Below are 16,460 nucleotides of genomic sequence, written 5' to 3' on the forward strand. Positions count from 1 at the left end.
CTCATACCTCTAAACCACTACACAAGAACAGTCCAGAGGTCAACTCCCTCCCCCCCATTACACTGCTGCTACTCTCTGTTGTTATCATCTATGCATAGTCACTTTAATAACTCTACCCACATGTACATATTACCTCAACTAACCGGTGCCCCCGCACATTGACTCTGTACCGGTAACCCCCTGTATATAGTCTCGCTATTGTTATTTTACTGCTGCTCTTTAATTGCTTGTTACTTTTATTTCTTATTCTTATCTGTATTTTATTTTTTAATTTTATTTTTTAAAACTGCATTGTTGGTTAGGGGCTCGTAAGTAAGAATTTCACTGTAAGGTCTACACCCGTTGTATTCGGCGCATGTGACTAATAAAATGTGATTTGATTTGATTTGATTTGAACTCGATTCTCATGCCTTTGGACCACACCAGTCACAGGGCCTTTTCTCAATTGGATTTGCTAAACTCCGTTGTCTTCTGTCCTCTCTCGCCTCCTTTTGAAAAAGGTCAAAGGTAATGGAGGATAGGCGGCTAGGCGGCTAGGAAAGGGAATGTGGATGAGAATGCGTTTGTATGAAATGAGACTCCTTCTCCACATCAGGCAAATTACGTTTACAGGATGGATCCCAAAATAAATGTGTAAAGTGAACAAAATCATTTAAGTTAGTTTCACAAAACATTTTATTGTTTTTAAACGTGTGCATGCTTTTCTCCTCCGACAAAACAAAAGCTGATTCCAAGGGCGTGTGGCAGATTTCAAAACGTTTCCACGAAGGACTCAGATAAGATACACATGAATATCCTCGATGAAAGGTGGCTATAAAGCAGGGGAGGACGCTCTTCCGTTTGCCTACTAATGAAATGGCATCTCCTTGAACACTTATCGGTTTCTGGGTCACGGAGGAGAGAAGACGAAGGAGAGAGGGTGGAGAATAGACTTTTGCCCAAATGACAAAAGGCCCAGAGCTGCTGCCAGGTCTTCAGACCACAACACTACTCACTGGTCACAGTCCAGGACTGCTGCAGGGGTCAACTAGCTGCTCATGGCTCTATAGACCACAACACTAGTCTAAGACTCACAGTCCAGGACTGCCTGCTGCCCCTGTCCAACCCCTCCACAGTCACATGTGACCCATAACCAACCACACAGTGAGGATACTGAATACAATTCAGGCTTTATACATTTTTGGCTTAAGAGGTTGTTTTGGTCATGCTGATGCTGTTCTCTGAGCAATGCTGAATAAAGACCTGGCCTCAGAGTCAGCAGCGTGGCCTGGAGTCACTCCTCAGTGCCCCTGTGAGCCATTCTGTCTCCTGCCCCAGTGCCCCAGTCAGCCTCCTGTCCTGTCTCCATGCCCTAGCTCCAGGCAGGCTGGCACGTTGGCTGGTCTCACCCTGTCAGGCAGCCTCCCAGGCTGGCCAAAGCTCGGCCAGCGGAGTGTGGCTGGGTCAAGCACCAGCAGCACCCAGTGAGCCAGTCAGCATCCATCGCTGCCCAAAGAAGGCAACCCTCTGTGGGGCTTTAATCTGCTGTTTGGCACCGGCCTGGGCTGAAGATGCTATGGCTTCGTGCTCCTGAGGTGGAGAAGAGATCCACAATCTGGAAAAGAGGTTTAGTTTGTGTTCCAAATGGCCCCCTTAGCCTCCTATTCCCTATATAGTGCACTACTTTTGATCAGAGACCTATGGGTTCTGGTTAAAAGTAGTGCAAAACATAGGAAATAGGGTGCCATTTGGGACAGACATGTAGAGTTCAGAGCTGGCTGGCCCTGGCCTTGTAGCCAGTCGGGTGGGTTGGATTCCAGGCCAATCTTGATAACACCTCTAAAGCTTGAGATTCAGATTGCACCCCAGTCGCTTGCGGGAAGTTTGGTCATGAAAGCTTCCATCCCAAATGCCACCCTATTCCCTATTTAGTGCACTATTTTTGGCCAGGGCCCATAGTGCACTATATATGCAATAGGATGCCATTTGGGACGTAACCTGGCTCATTACTGAGGTTTGTTTTATCAATTGTTAAGTGTGTGACTGGTGGTTTGAATGGCCTTATCTCAGAAACAAGCATTGGGCCAATTGTGGTCACATAGAAAAGTGTGGGTATTGATTAGGCATCAAGTAATTGTGTATGGATTGTAAAAATAAAAAATAAACACTTGAAATTCAACCTATTTTAAAACAAAGTCCCTTTGTTTAAGTTTATTATGTCAAGCAAGTAGGCTACTGATATGATAAACGATCACAAGGGTCATTCAACAGGCAAAACGAGAAGACAATTCTACAACAATTCTACATGTTACTAGATGTCAAATTATGATTGTCATGGGTCATTTGTCGGTTTCGTTGTTTTCATGAGATAACACATTATACAAGTACTGCAGTGCAGTGTGTAAAGTTAATACCAGCAGTGTGGTTGCATTTGACGCTCATAAAATGGGTGTACAGCTCTCTCCTATAGGTTGCCTTCAAGTGCTCGTTTAACATGCGCAGTTAATAGACACCGCCGCTCGCGCGCGATCCTTTGGAATCCAAATGGGACGCGCCACCCATTCTAACTGAACCGGGTCAACTTTGGACGTAAAAGAACGAGATACGGAATCAAGTTAATGTAGAGATTAAAATAAGGAACCGAAATAGTAAGTAGGCCTAATCATGAGCGTTTGTAAATTGAGTGTCATTTCACAGAAAGCAACCTGTGTAGGCTATTGTGGGCTGGGATCATGTGATAGACGGTGGAATTTGACACCACCCCAGGCTTTAAAAAACGTGAGCCAACTCACATCTGTATTTGGAGCTACAATTTAACACTAACATCTGCAGTTTTCAGTGAAGAAAGAGGGAGACTATTTCTATTCAATGAGAACGATACCTGTGACGCGGACCATAACGCATCTCGGGCGCATCCATTGTGGAACATACAGAGAATCCCATGATCAAGTGAAGTTCTGTATGGAACTCTTATCTGTCTATCTGGAAGTTTTTCAGAAAACTTTGGCTGCATATTTTTAATTAAAATTAAGATTGCGCAAGTATGCCAGTGTATGTAAGAGAGGAATCCAGAGAAATATTTCAAAGGAATGAAGTGCCATTGCATTTAGATTTTTTTGGTCTTATAAGGTTGATATTTTTCTGCTCACACACACGTCCATGATTGGGAAGGTTGTCGGAGTCGGTGAAGGTAAGATTAAAATAAACACAATTGTTTTGTTGGCTAATTCTATAATAATCTATGTTTAATGTTTGTTTTGCTTACAGCAAAGTTTAATGTTTGAAATTACCACACACAAGCAAACAATGTCGATGTAGCCTATATAATATGTCAGTAATTGCAGCCTAGTTATTGCAGTCATGTTCAAACTCCTGCGCGGCATGAATTGGACTCCCTTCAGCTGCGCTCTGTAATGATCATTTGACTTTGTGCCAAATGTGCCAAGTCCTTTGACTTGTAATCCAACCTATATTAGTTTATATTTCTATCTATCTAACTCTGACATAAATGCTAATCCTACTTCTTCTACATAATAATTGTAATTTATTACTACAACGAATGATAATGGTGGTCATAATAATGACAATATTAGTAATATACCAATAATATTAATAATAATAGCAATAACAATAATAATAAAGTTATTGGTAATAAACAATCAAACGTTAATTACATTCAGTACAAATTGTATAGCTGTGTTATTTTTCTGTATGCATGTTTGTGTTTCTAAAGCATTTATCCACTTAGGCGCAAAAAACGAATAAAATATATTCCTCTTCTAATTTGAAATGCAGAGATTTCAAAGAATGTATACCAAGAAAGCACTGTCAACGAAAGAGATGTTAAATACCTACAAAGTCAAATGTTTATTTGATTAGATAGTTGGATAGTACAATTGACATCTACCACATATGCGTAAATGCATGGGAATCATGGAAGGATATTCGTTGGAGCGAGTGCGGGACCGACTGGTGCGTGGAGAAATTGTGATTTCAGGCTGTTTGTTTTTTCCATCGTTAGGTCACTTTATTTTCCTGGTCGCAGATGTCAGTCTGTGTGGTGATATTGAACTCGACACCCTCTTAAGCGTTTTCCAAAGAGGGCGACAAACCACCTGCTACTTGTGTGATTAAATTGTTTAGCTCTGGTCCGGAGCTGTATTTTAGTTCTAAAGAGACCGTTTCATTGGTGTGGATGTTAATTTGTTCACCTTTGCCATTTTCATTTTAATGTTAGCTATGTTTTACTTGACATGTGTATCAAGTTGACAAGCTTGTTTTTCTTCTAACATGTGTGTTTTTACTGATGAATGAAACCAAGCTGAAAATTGCATTCGAAAAATAGGCTATTTTAAAGTTCAAAATGGGTTTACCCAGGTCCTAGGTGCAGACAGTGATTGTTATCTGGAGTTACTTGAGGCTGGAGCAAATCACCATCAAGCTTCCCTATCTATCTATCTATCTATCTATCTATCTATCTATCTATCTATCTATCTATCTATCTATCTATCTATCTTTCTCTTTCTCTCCATCCCTCTCTCCATCACTCTCTCCCTCTGTCCTTTTAAGGTATTTTTATAAATGTGTCTAGAATGTTAAATAGGTCCATTGTCTGCTCTCTCATGGAACTATGGCCTCTTCATGTAGGCAGTAAATTATATCGCTATCCTCTTACCAGATAAAATGCATTAATAATGGTGGGATTGTTTATTTGAAATGAAAGAAAGGCAATTAGTTTGTAGTAGTAGTCTTTCCTCTGAGTTTAAAATGCCCTAACTATACACAACAATAACCAGTTACTCTGTTATACTCTTAAGCTGAAATGTGTATTGTCCTGTGTCAGGACAGGAGTTACATAAAAGGTTAGAAAACAGGAGAAGATGTGTTGCAGTACATATCCTCCTTTAAAGGATACACCAAAGCCCAACAGGGTCCATTTAGTAATCCATAAGGAGGGGGTAAGGCAGGGATAGGGCATGGGTGCTCTGCTGGGGTGCTGGGGAGCTGGGGAGAGTTATGGGCTGCAGTCAGGTTGTGGCAGAATAACGGCAGTCTGCTTTATAGCAGTGAGGACTAATGAGAGGCCTGGTAGTAATGACATACACCTTCAGTCCTTCAGTTTTCAGTCCCCTCTCAGGGTCAGGTCAGACCTCACCATTAACAACCAGTTAGAGTAGCAGCCCATACTCCAAATGCCATACTTCATACTCCATCCTTAGCTGGTAGCTTGGTCCCATACTGAATGTGCTGTAGGAAACCTTTGGATCGTTGGTTGTTGTGCCATACATGACAACAATAGTGGAATTGTCTACAGCGCATCGAGTATAGGCCCAGGCAATATCTGTGGATCAATAGAGCTGGGAGATACAGAGGGTGTGACAGGCACCTTGCTCTCAGTCAGAACCCTTTCTCTCAGTCAGAACCCTTTCTCTCAGTCAGAACCCTTTCTCTCAGTCAGAACCCTTTCTCTCAGTCAGAACCCTTTCTTTCAGTCAGAACCCTTGCTCTCAGTTAGAACCCTTTCTCTCAGTCAGAACCCTTTCTTTCAGTCAGAACCCTTTCTTTCAGTCAGAACCCTTGCTCTCAGTTAGAACCTTTGCTCTCAGTCAGAACCCTTGCTCTCAGTCAGAACCCTTTCTTTCAGTCAGAACCCTTGCTCTCAGTCAGAACCCTTGCTCTGTTAGAACCCTTGCTCTGTTAGAACCCTTTCTCTCAGTCAGAACCCTTTCTCTCAGTCAGAACCCTTTCTTTCAGTCAGAACCCTTTCTCTCAGTCAGAACCCTTTCTTTCAGTCAGAACCCTTGCTCTCAGTCAGAACCCTTGCTCTCAGTTAGAACCCTTGCTCTCAGTCAAAACCCTTGCTCTCAGTCAAAACCCTTGCTCTCAGTCAGAACCCTTTCTTTCAGTCAGAACCCTTGCTCTCAGTTAGAACCCTTGCTCTCAGTCAAAACCCTTGCTCTCAGTCAAAACCCTTGCTCTCAGTCAGAACCCTTGCTCTCAGTCAGAACCCTTGCTCTCAGTCAGAACCCTTGCTCTCAGTCAGAACCCTTGCTCTGTTAGAACCCTTGCTCTCAGTTAGAACTCTTGCTCTCAGTTAAAATCCTTTCTTTCAGTCAGAACCATTTCTTTCAGTCAGAACCCTTGCTCTGTTAGAACCCTTTCTCTCAGTCAGAACCCTTGCTTTCAGTCAGAACCCTTGCTTTCAGTCAGAACCCTTGCTTTCAGTCAGAACCCTTGCTTTCAGTCAGAACCCTTGCTCTCAGTTAGAACCTTTTCTCTCAGTTAGAACCTTTTCTCTATGTTAGAACCCTTGCTCTCAGTTAGAACCCTTTTTTTTAGTCCAGAACCCTTTCTGTCAGTCAGAACCCTTGCTCGCAGTTAGAACCCTTGCTCTCAGTCAGAACCTAGAAGGGTAAGGGTTAAGGTTATGGTAAGGGTTAAGGTTATGGTAATGGTTAAGGTTAGGGTAAGGGTTACGGTTAGGTTTATGGCTAGGGTTAGTAGATAGTTTAAATGTTACTGAGTGTGTTTCTGCCGATTGTGTGTACATTATTAGTTGTCCTCTGATAGGGTCTCTGTTCTTATGACCTCATACAGCATGACATGAGGTCATAACAGGCCCTGCTCAGCTGATCACTGTTGCAGATATGGAAACGTGCTTTGACACCAGACCATCCTTGACATTAATTGCTCACACCAGTAGAAATCCACTTTCTTTAGCTGAAAAACGATGGCCAGAGCTTACCCATGATGTTGCACAACGATTTAAGTCCATAAGTCATTGTTTTAGTCAAAGTATGATATATTTGATATAATCCGAACTTCGCATGTGAATGCGGTGTATTTTCCTATGATATGACGTACAAATTATCTTCAGCCTACGTTTCGTTTCAGGGCTGGGTTTTATCTGAATTTTACCATCCAGCAGCATGGCATTGTTTATTAATCATACACAGCTGCAAAGTTAGCCATAAGATGGCGCCGAAGAACATGGCTGACGTTTTACATTCTCCCAACCAATTGTGCTATTCTGTTCGTTTTTTTGCGTTGTGTGTAACTTATTTTTTTACTTATTGTGTACATAATGTTGCTGCTACCGTCTTTTATGACCGGAAATAACTTCTGGACATCCGAACAGCGATTATTCATAGCAGACTGGAAGAAACTTTTTCTATTAACGAGTAGGATATCCTGCTTTCACTGGAACAGGCCCAGACCCCCGCCTTTTGCGTGAAGAAAAGACGCGGGAAAAGGGGCCGCAGATCGGGCAGCCTTCGGAGAATCCGTAGGCAAGCGAGTAAACTCCCACTACCATCCGTTCTTCTTGCTAACGTGCAATCATTGGAAAATAAAATTGATGACCTACGATTAAGATGATCCTACCACTGGGACATCAAAAACTGTAACATTTTATGTTTCACCGAGACGTGGCTGAACGACGATATGGACAATATAGAGCTAGTGGGATTTTCCATGCACCGGCAGAACAGAGACGCTACCTCTGTTAAGACGAGGGGTGGGGGTGTGTGTCTGGTTGTCAATAACAGCTGGTGCGCAATGTCTAATATTAAAGAGGTTGAGGTATTGCTCGCCTGAGGTAGAGTACCTTATGATAAGCTGTAGACCACACTATCTACTAAGAGAATTCTCATCTATATTATTCTTAGCCGTCTATTTACCACCACAGAACGAAGCTGGCACTAAGACCGGTCTCAACCAACTCTATAAGAAAATAAGAAAATGGTCACCCAGAAGCGGCGCTCCTAGTGGCCGTGGACTTTAATGCAGGCAAACTTAAATCAGTTTTACCAAATTTTTACCAGCATGTCACATATGCAACCAAAGAAAAAAAACTCCTAGACCACCTTTACTCCACACACAGAGATGCATACAAAGCTCTCCCCCGCCCTCCATTTGGCAAATCTGACCATAATTCTATCCTCCTAATTCCTGCTTACAAGCAAAAACTAAAGTAGGAAGTACCAGTGACTCGCTCAATACGGAAGTGGTCAGATGACGCGGATGCTACACTACAGGACTGTTTTGCTAGCACAGACTGGATATGTTCCGGGATTCATCCAATGGCATTGAGGAGTACACCACCTCAGTCATCGGCTTCATCAATAAGTGCATCGACAACGTCGTTTCCACAGTGACTGTACGTACATATCCCAACCAGAAGCCATGGATTACAGGCAACATCCGCATTGAGCTAAAGGCTAGAGCTGCCGCTTTCAAGGAGTGGGAGACTAATCCGGACACTTATAAGAAATCCCGCTATGCCCTCAGATGAACCATCAAACAAGCAAAGTGTCAATACAGGATTTAGATTGAATCCTACTACACCAGCTCTGACGCTCGTTGGATGTGGCAGGGCTTGAAAACTATTACGGACTACAAAGGGAAACCCAGATGCGAGCTGCCCAGTGACGCGAGCCAACCAGACGAGCAAAATGCCTTTTATGCTCGCTTCGAGGCAAGTAACACTGAAGCATGCACGAGAGCACCAGGTGTTCTGGATGACTGTGTGATAACGCACTCGGTAGCGGATGTAAACAAAACCTTTAAACAGGTCAACATTCACAAAGCCACTGGGCCAGATGGATTACCAGGACGTGTACTTAAAGCATGCGCGGACCAACTGGCAAGTGTCTTCACTGACATTTTCAACCTCTCCCTGTCCGAGTCTGTAATACCAACATGTTTTAAGCAGACCACCATTGTGCCTGTGCCCATGAACACTAAGGTAACCTGCCTAAATGACTACCGACCCGTAGCACTCACGTCTGTAGCCATGAAGTGCCTTGAAAGGCTGATCATGGCTCAAATCAACACAATCATCCCAGAAACCCTAGGACCACTCCAATTTGCATACCGCCCCAACAGATCCACAGATGATGCAGTCTCAATTGCACTCCACACTGCCCTTCCCCACCTGGACAAAAGGAACACCTATGTGAGAATGCTATTCATTTACTACAGCTCAGCGTTCAACACCACAGTGCCCTCAAAGCTCATCAATAAGCTAAGAACCCTGGAACTAAACACCTCCCTCTGCAACTGGATCCTGGACTTCCTGACGGGCCACCCCCTGGTAGTAAGGGTAGGTAACAACACATCCGCCATGCTGATCCTCAACACGGGCACCTCGGGGGTGCGTGCTCAGCCCCTTCCTGTACCCACTGTTCACTCATGACTGCGCGGCCAGGCACAACTCCAACACCATCATTACATTTGCCGATGACCCAACAGTGGTAGGCCTGATCACTGACAACAACGAGACAGCCTATAGGGAGGAGGTCAGAGACCTGGCCGTGTGGTGCCAGGACAACAACCTCTCCCTCAACGTGATCAAGACAAAGGAGATGATTGTGGACTACAGGAAAAAGTAGACCGAGCACGCCCCCATTCTCATCGACGGGGCTGCAGTGGAGCAGGTTGAGAGCTTCAAGTTCCTTGGTGTCGACATCACCAACAAACTAACATGGTCCAAGCACACCATGACAGTCGTGAAGCAGGAACGACAAAACCTATTCCCCTCAGGAGACTGAAAAGATTTGGCATGGGTCTTCAGATCCTCAAAAGGTTCTACAGCTGCATCATCGAGAGCATCCTAACTGGTTGCATCACTGCCTGGTATGGCAACTGCTCGGCCTCTGACCGCAAGGCACTACAGAGGGTAGTGCGAACGGCCCAGTACATCACTGGGGCCAAGCTTCCTGCCATCCAGGACCTCTATGCCAGGCTGTGTCAGAGGAAGGCCCTAAAAATTGTCAAAGACTCCAGTCACCCTAGTCATAGACTGTTCTCTCTGCTAACGCACTGCAAGCGGTACCGGAGCGCCAAGTCTTGGTCCAAGAGGCTTCTAAACAGCTTCTACCCCCAAGCCATAAGACTCCTGAACATCTAGTCAAATGGCTACCCAGACTATTTGCATTGCCCCCCCCCCCCCCCCCCCCCTCCATACCACTGCCACTCTCTTGTCATCTATTCATAGTCACATTAATTACCTCTAGCTACATGTACATACTACCTCAACTAGTCGGTGCCCACGCACATTGACTCTGTACCGGCACCCCCCTGTGTATATTGTTATTTCTTACTGCTGCTCTTTAATTACTTGTTACTTTTATCTCTTATTCTTATCCATATTTTTGGAAACTGCACTGTTGGTTAGGGGCTCGTAAGTAAGCATTTCACTGTGGGGTTTACACCTGTTGTATTCGGCGCATGTGACTGATACAATTTGATTTGTTCCACAGCCGAAGCCTGCCAGCTAAGCCTGCCTACCTACCAAATGTTGCACTGTGTCCATTACAATGAACAGTTCTTTCAATAGTTGTCCATATTACTGGAGCTTCATCTTATTCTTTCAAACTATTTTTATGGCGGATTCTCTGACGCAATTTATGGAAGATACCAACACTTTTGAGATGACAATAGATGGCTAAGTCAAAGATATGCCAGTTGTTTCCATCTGTGGCAAACTTTTCCCTAAATCAATGCTTATGATAAATCCATTTCCAGAACCATCCACCTGGCTAATCTTTTGAATACAGTATAGTAAAAAAAACTGCAACAACATAACATTAGCTAGATAGATAAAGTTAACAAGAGGTTAGCAGTGCCCTATTTGTTGATGTTTATTAATCCATGTGGATATTCCCACATCCAATTTGTGAATATGTATAAGTAGCCTTCGTTATTCTTTGGCGCTGGAACCTAAACGAGCATTTCCTCTACGACAGGAAATTACGTTGAAATAGTGGTGCAACTTCCTCTGGGAGGTTCTCTAACATAGTGAACAGCTCAACTATAATTTTTTCAATTTCAAATGGCTTGGAGGAAACAAAACATGCAGTAGTATAACACCATGCCACCAAAGAAAGTGTGCAATCATGCTGCAATGCATGGCTTTTTATAAGCAGAAATATGTCAAGTGAAAGTGGTTCCCACCCTAGTGAGAGTTCAAAATGCCTCATTAATTTAGTCTTGTTTTAACAGAGAAGTGCATACAAATACTGGAGAGGACACCATGCCAGCTCCTCTTCTCTCCCCCCACACTTCTCTCTGACCCAGCTACTCTTTTTCTCTACCTAGCTACTCACACCATAGCAAGTACAATTGTTGGCGCAAAGCACATTTTCAATTTGAAACCTTCCCCCTAACTACTTGAGACAATGTTTAACTTATAAATGATTTGTAAAGTGTTTATGAAATGCCAATGATGACTTTGTGAATGCTCTATAAAGCCTTTTATAAGTCATATTTCAGACTCAGAGCATCTCAACCCAGCTGAGAGAGAGAGAGAGAGAGAGAGAGAGAGAGAGAGAGAGAGAGAGAGAGAGAGAGAGAGAGAGAGAGAGAGAGAGAGAGAGAGAGAGAGAGAGAGAGAGAGAGAGAGAGAGAGAGAGAGAGAGAGAGAGAGAGAGAGAGAGAGAGAGAGAGAGAGAGAGAGAGAGAGAGAGAGAGAGAGAGAGAGAGAGAGAGAGAGAGAGAGAGAGAGAGAGAGAGAGAGAGAGAGAGAGAGAGAGAGAGAGAGAGAGAGAGAGAGAGAGAGAGACGTAAGGCTGTGGAGTGTGAAGCCAGAGAGTCACAGGTGTAGCCTACCGGTAGCCGCACTTAGAGCCAGACAGACTCACAGTGCAGTTGTAGCCTCACTAACAGCCCAACTAAACATCTGCTCCACACAAGTCACGCTCACACGGAAGGAGCATGCTGGGAATGCAAACAGCCTCCACTTAATTTCTAAAAGGCAAATGTAAAAAATGTCTTCCAGACAGGGACTCATCCTTCAAGAGGCTCGGAGTGGTCCGCCACACACTAACACACACACACACACACACATTAAATCATACTCACACACAGTATAGTGTTTGTTTCGCTGGTGTACTGTTAAGGAAATTGAATAGTGTTTTGTTTGGACGGTTGGTGATCTGAATTCCATGTTAGTCACAGTAGCTTTCTCCGCAATGGAGAGTTATCTAGATTCTACCCTTCTGTATATTACTGTATCGTCTGGATAAATGAATGGAGGTGATTACTCGCAGAGGGGATAAGGGGATCTTGATACAGTATATAACCTCTTTTAGTCATAATTCAAGTATTTTTCTCCTCTTTATTAGGGAAAGGGAAAGGGGGATACCTAGTCAGTTGTCCAACTGAATGTATTCAACTGAAATGTGTCTTCCGCATTTAACCCAACCCCTCTGAATCAGAGAGGTACGGGAGGCTGCCTTAATCGACATCCACGTCTTCAGCGACCGGGGAACAGAGGGTTAACTGCCTTGCTCAGGGGCAGAACAACAGATTTTTACCTTGTCAGCTCAGGGGATTCGATCCAGCAACCTTTCAGTTACTGGCCCAACGCTCTAAATTACATCCTTATAATGTGTTAACAGTAAACTTACAGTGTAAGTGGAACAAGTCACTGTAACCTGGGATATAGGCAAACTGTATGCATCCATCTTTGAACACTTGCGCCCTAAAACAATAATATGGTTATTTTTTTAATGAAATGCTATATGCTAATTAAATTACATAACACATGCAGGGCTGTCACTTTGAATAAGGCTATTCCACCATACCCCCACGTCCTTCCATGACACGTGTTTTGCCATAGCGTCAATAATGTTGACATGAAAGGGAGGTTCCTGGAACCTTCAGTACCTTCTAGAACCTTCCATCCTGTAACAGTACAGAAACTAACTGCATGGATGTATATTGTTGAAAGGTAGTGAGCTGAATGTGTCATACTCAACATGCTTTAAATCTCTATTCAAGTGTAAATCATCTCTGTTTGGGTATGTCAAATATTTGCTGCAGATTTGTTCAGCATGAGTACTATCAAACATCATTAAGGTTACTCAGAAGCCTCCGTGGAGGTTATGGAAGTCTTAACTGAGTGTGCTCATTGCTTAATGAAGGATTTAGACAGATTGTAACATGCAAAACAAGTGAGATGTGACCATGGGAAGTAGCATTTTGTTCACTGAACTAAACTGAACAGCTACTCCATTGGTGAACTCTCAAGGTCAGAAGTGACATCCCCTTTCTGTTATTGAGAACAACTTTAGACTATCATAGTAGGCCACACACAAAGTTTTCCACTTGAGCATCATAAAGATGTAAAATACTCAGCAACTCTTGGGAGGACAATAGAAGTTCACCTCAAACATACTTTATTTATTATTATTATTATTATTGTTAAAAAAGTGAAGTAGCTGCAGTATTGTTGTTCCATCTGATTTGAGCATCACAACAGGTCCTCAGGTATGTTTAGCGGTCGCTAGTGTTTTCCCTGCCAGTGGCTCTATATTTCCCAGTCTGAAAGGAAACTGACCCTCCAGGACAGCTCAGTCCAGGCAGCCAGGCTAAGGTCCTCTACGGCCCAGGGAGAAGGCCTGTTTTGACATGTCTCCATTCAGAGTGGCAGGCCAGATTAAGAATAGCCAGCTAATTGACATTCTAACCATAACAGGCTTAATCTGTGGTCAACCATGTCCAATCCGTTGTGAACCATGCGCAAACTCAAGCACCTCCCGTCAGCTTTGAATCATGTGCTGCCTGATAGTGTTACATTTCTTATATTCTGAAGGGTACATAATCTGCGTATACTGTAGGCCTATGCATTGTAGCTACATTTATATATTTCAATCTGAGGAAGACTTGCATATGTGTGTGTGTTGCTGAAAAATAGGAGGTGGAGGAGCTATGTGTACAGATATACTATCTTAATTTGATCTCTGTTGTCACAGAGAATTTTCCTGCACCGCAGGAAATGCAAACTTGTAGCAGTTGTGGACTCGAGTCACATGACTTGGACTCGAGTCTGATGACTTGAAATTATCTGGCCAGGTTTTGTAATGTTTCGTCACTTATTTTGTGGCACAAAGTCTTATTACTTAGTACTTATTCTTCACGCAGCCAGACACAGTAGACGCAGCATCGCCCCTTGGGAAAAAACGTGCAACAGATTGGCTAGTGAAACGCATACTTGGCCCTTTGATTGGACCAGCAAACTGTCAATCAACACAGGTCAGGTGGATCGGCTCCCCAATTTTTTGGGGTGATCAAGAATATTAAGTGTTTTTTGGGGGGAGTCGTGGAGCAAAGAGGAGACGCTACAGACGTTTTTGTGAGAAGACCAATTTTCGGGATGTTTCCTGGTCTGACAAACACCGCTGTAGCTCAGACACCTTCCACCGCAGATGTGGAAGGCCGACATAGGTGGATGCAGCCCATGCAAAAAAAACTGATATCTCTAGCTTAAACTGAGGGATTTTGATGGATATTTTTTATTATGTTACTTACACTGATGCACGGGTGCATCAATAGACTCTTAAGGATTAAACGTCAAATACTCTACAAGTTTAAAGTGTCCTGTATTGCAGGAAAGTTCTCCTGTATCTGGGTGATCAAATTAAGATCCAACATCTGTAGTAATGATGATGAATACTGGAGGATGAATCATAGAGCTCCCTGCCTGATAGCCTGGTCCCAGATCTGTTTGTGCTGTTTAGCCATGACCTTCATGTTTGGCATTACAATCACCATAGTAGTTGAAAAGACAGCAGAAACAGATCTGGGATCCAGGCTAGCAGTCTAGTGACGCAGCATCACATTCCTCAGAGTTGTTCTCAGCATACTTCACATTGTCTCTCTATCTAAGCTGTAAACACAAATACATATTTTGTCAGAGAAACAATACAAGTTATATACGGGATCGTTCCTTCAGTAGGGTGATGGATTTTTGCACTTGATTAAATAATGTCATGTCCTTCATTCATTCATTCATTCATTCACTCATTTGTTTCCTTATAATTTTGACACTTTTGGAGATCCAAGGGATTCCCTGTTCTGGTTCCAACATCCTCAGAAAGGATTAGTGTCTGTCTGTCTAAACAGATCTGAGGTAGACTATACCAAGTGACAGAGTGATGGGCTAAGGATGTGTAAGCAGTAGCAGCTGGAAGTGGAACAATTGAATCCATGTGTAATCGAATCCATGATAAGCTTCTCATTTTACAGGTGTGTGTGTGTGTGTGTGTGTGTGTGTGTGTGTGTGTGTGTGTGTGTGTGTGTGTGTGTGTGTGTGTGTGTGTGTGTGTGTGTGTGTGTGTGTGTGTGTGTGTGTGTGTGTTGTATGCCTCCCTGCACACTGGTAATCATTGACTGCAAGATTTCAGTGTGTCATGGTTTAGTTTGTCTCCCTCCTTTCTCCTGCTCTATTGTGATGGTCTCCTTTCTCCTGCTCTATTGTGATGGTCTCCTTTCTCCTGCTCTATTGTGATGGTCTCCTTTCTCCTGCTCTATTGTGATGGTCTCATTTCTCCTGCTCTATTGTGATGGTCTCCCTCCTTTCTCCTGCTCTATTGTGATGGTCTCCCTCCTTTCTCCTGCTCTATTGTGATGGTCTCCCTCCTTTCTCCTGCTCTATTGTGATGGTCTCCCTCCTTTCTCCTTCTCTATTGTGACGGCCTCCCTCCTTTCTCTTGCTCTATTGTGATGGTCTCCCTCCTTTCTCCTGCTCTATTGTGATGGTCTCCCTCCTTACTCCTGCTCTGTTGTGATGGTCTCCCTCCTTTCTCCTGCTATATTGTGATGAATCTGAGGGTGTGAAGGGTTGTTGGGTCACAGTGCAGCATTCCAACTTTTTCTTGACCTCCAGCGGCCCGGCCACAGCTCAGCCTGGTGGAGCTGGGACTGCGTTCCAAATTGCACCTTATTCCCTTTATAGAGCACTACTTTTGACCATAGACCATGCTAGTTGTAGTGCACTACTGGTCAAAAGCAGTGCACTGAATAGGGTGCCATTTGGGACGTACCCTGGGTCTGGGATGGTGTGGCTTGGTCTGACTTGCTCACTGTGCCCATATGTGGTTGAGGAGCTCTCTCTGCTTCCCTCTGCTCTCATCAAAGCTTGGGTAAATTCTCTATTGGTGTGGAATGCTACGAGCCTGACCTGACATCTGCACTGTTTGTGGGCAAAGACAATTCAAGTATTCTAATGAGCTCATGGCTCATGCATCACCTCAGATATGGACTCGCATACAGGCAACACACACACACACACACACACACACACACACACACACACACACACACACACACACACACACACACACACACACACACACAGTTCCATCATGATGAGTCCATCAGTTTCAACTAAATCTTCCCCACTTGACTGTTACCTACAGTTTCTATGCTCCCTTTATGGGCCAGAGTGTTACAGACCAACACTTAACCACCATGATTAAGTATGCACAGGATTACGATGATCTAAATGCCTGGCTTCCTCTTCCTGCCAGGCTAAATAGTCACTCTACCATTTTAACTCTATTACAAAACCCTCGATGCGTCCCAAATGCCATAGCGTTTTGATCAAAAGTAGTGCACTATATAGGGAATAAGGTGCTATTTGGGACACATACCTTCTCTTGTTTGTCCTAGTCATGTAGCTTGTGGTTGTAATAGTA

General features: G+C 43.6%; 1 protein-coding gene across 1 annotated transcript in view; it reads left to right on the forward strand.

Annotated features, from left to right (window-relative positions):
• The first annotated feature begins 2,599 nt into the window (after positions 1-2,599).
• Positions 2,600-16,460, forward strand: part of LOC139541397 (neurturin) — a 34,730-nt gene continuing 20,869 nt past the window's right edge. The window contains exon 1 of the mRNA XM_071346005.1: positions 2,600-3,169. Within this exon, the coding sequence (XP_071202106.1) occupies positions 3,139-3,169 (31 nt within the window). The 5' untranslated portion in view covers positions 2,600-3,138. The remainder of the gene's footprint in view (positions 3,170-16,460) is intronic.

Source organism: Salvelinus alpinus, chromosome 16, assembly GCF_045679555.1.
Source record: "Salvelinus alpinus chromosome 16, SLU_Salpinus.1, whole genome shotgun sequence".
Lineage (NCBI taxonomy): Eukaryota > Metazoa > Chordata > Actinopteri > Salmoniformes > Salmonidae > Salvelinus > Salvelinus alpinus.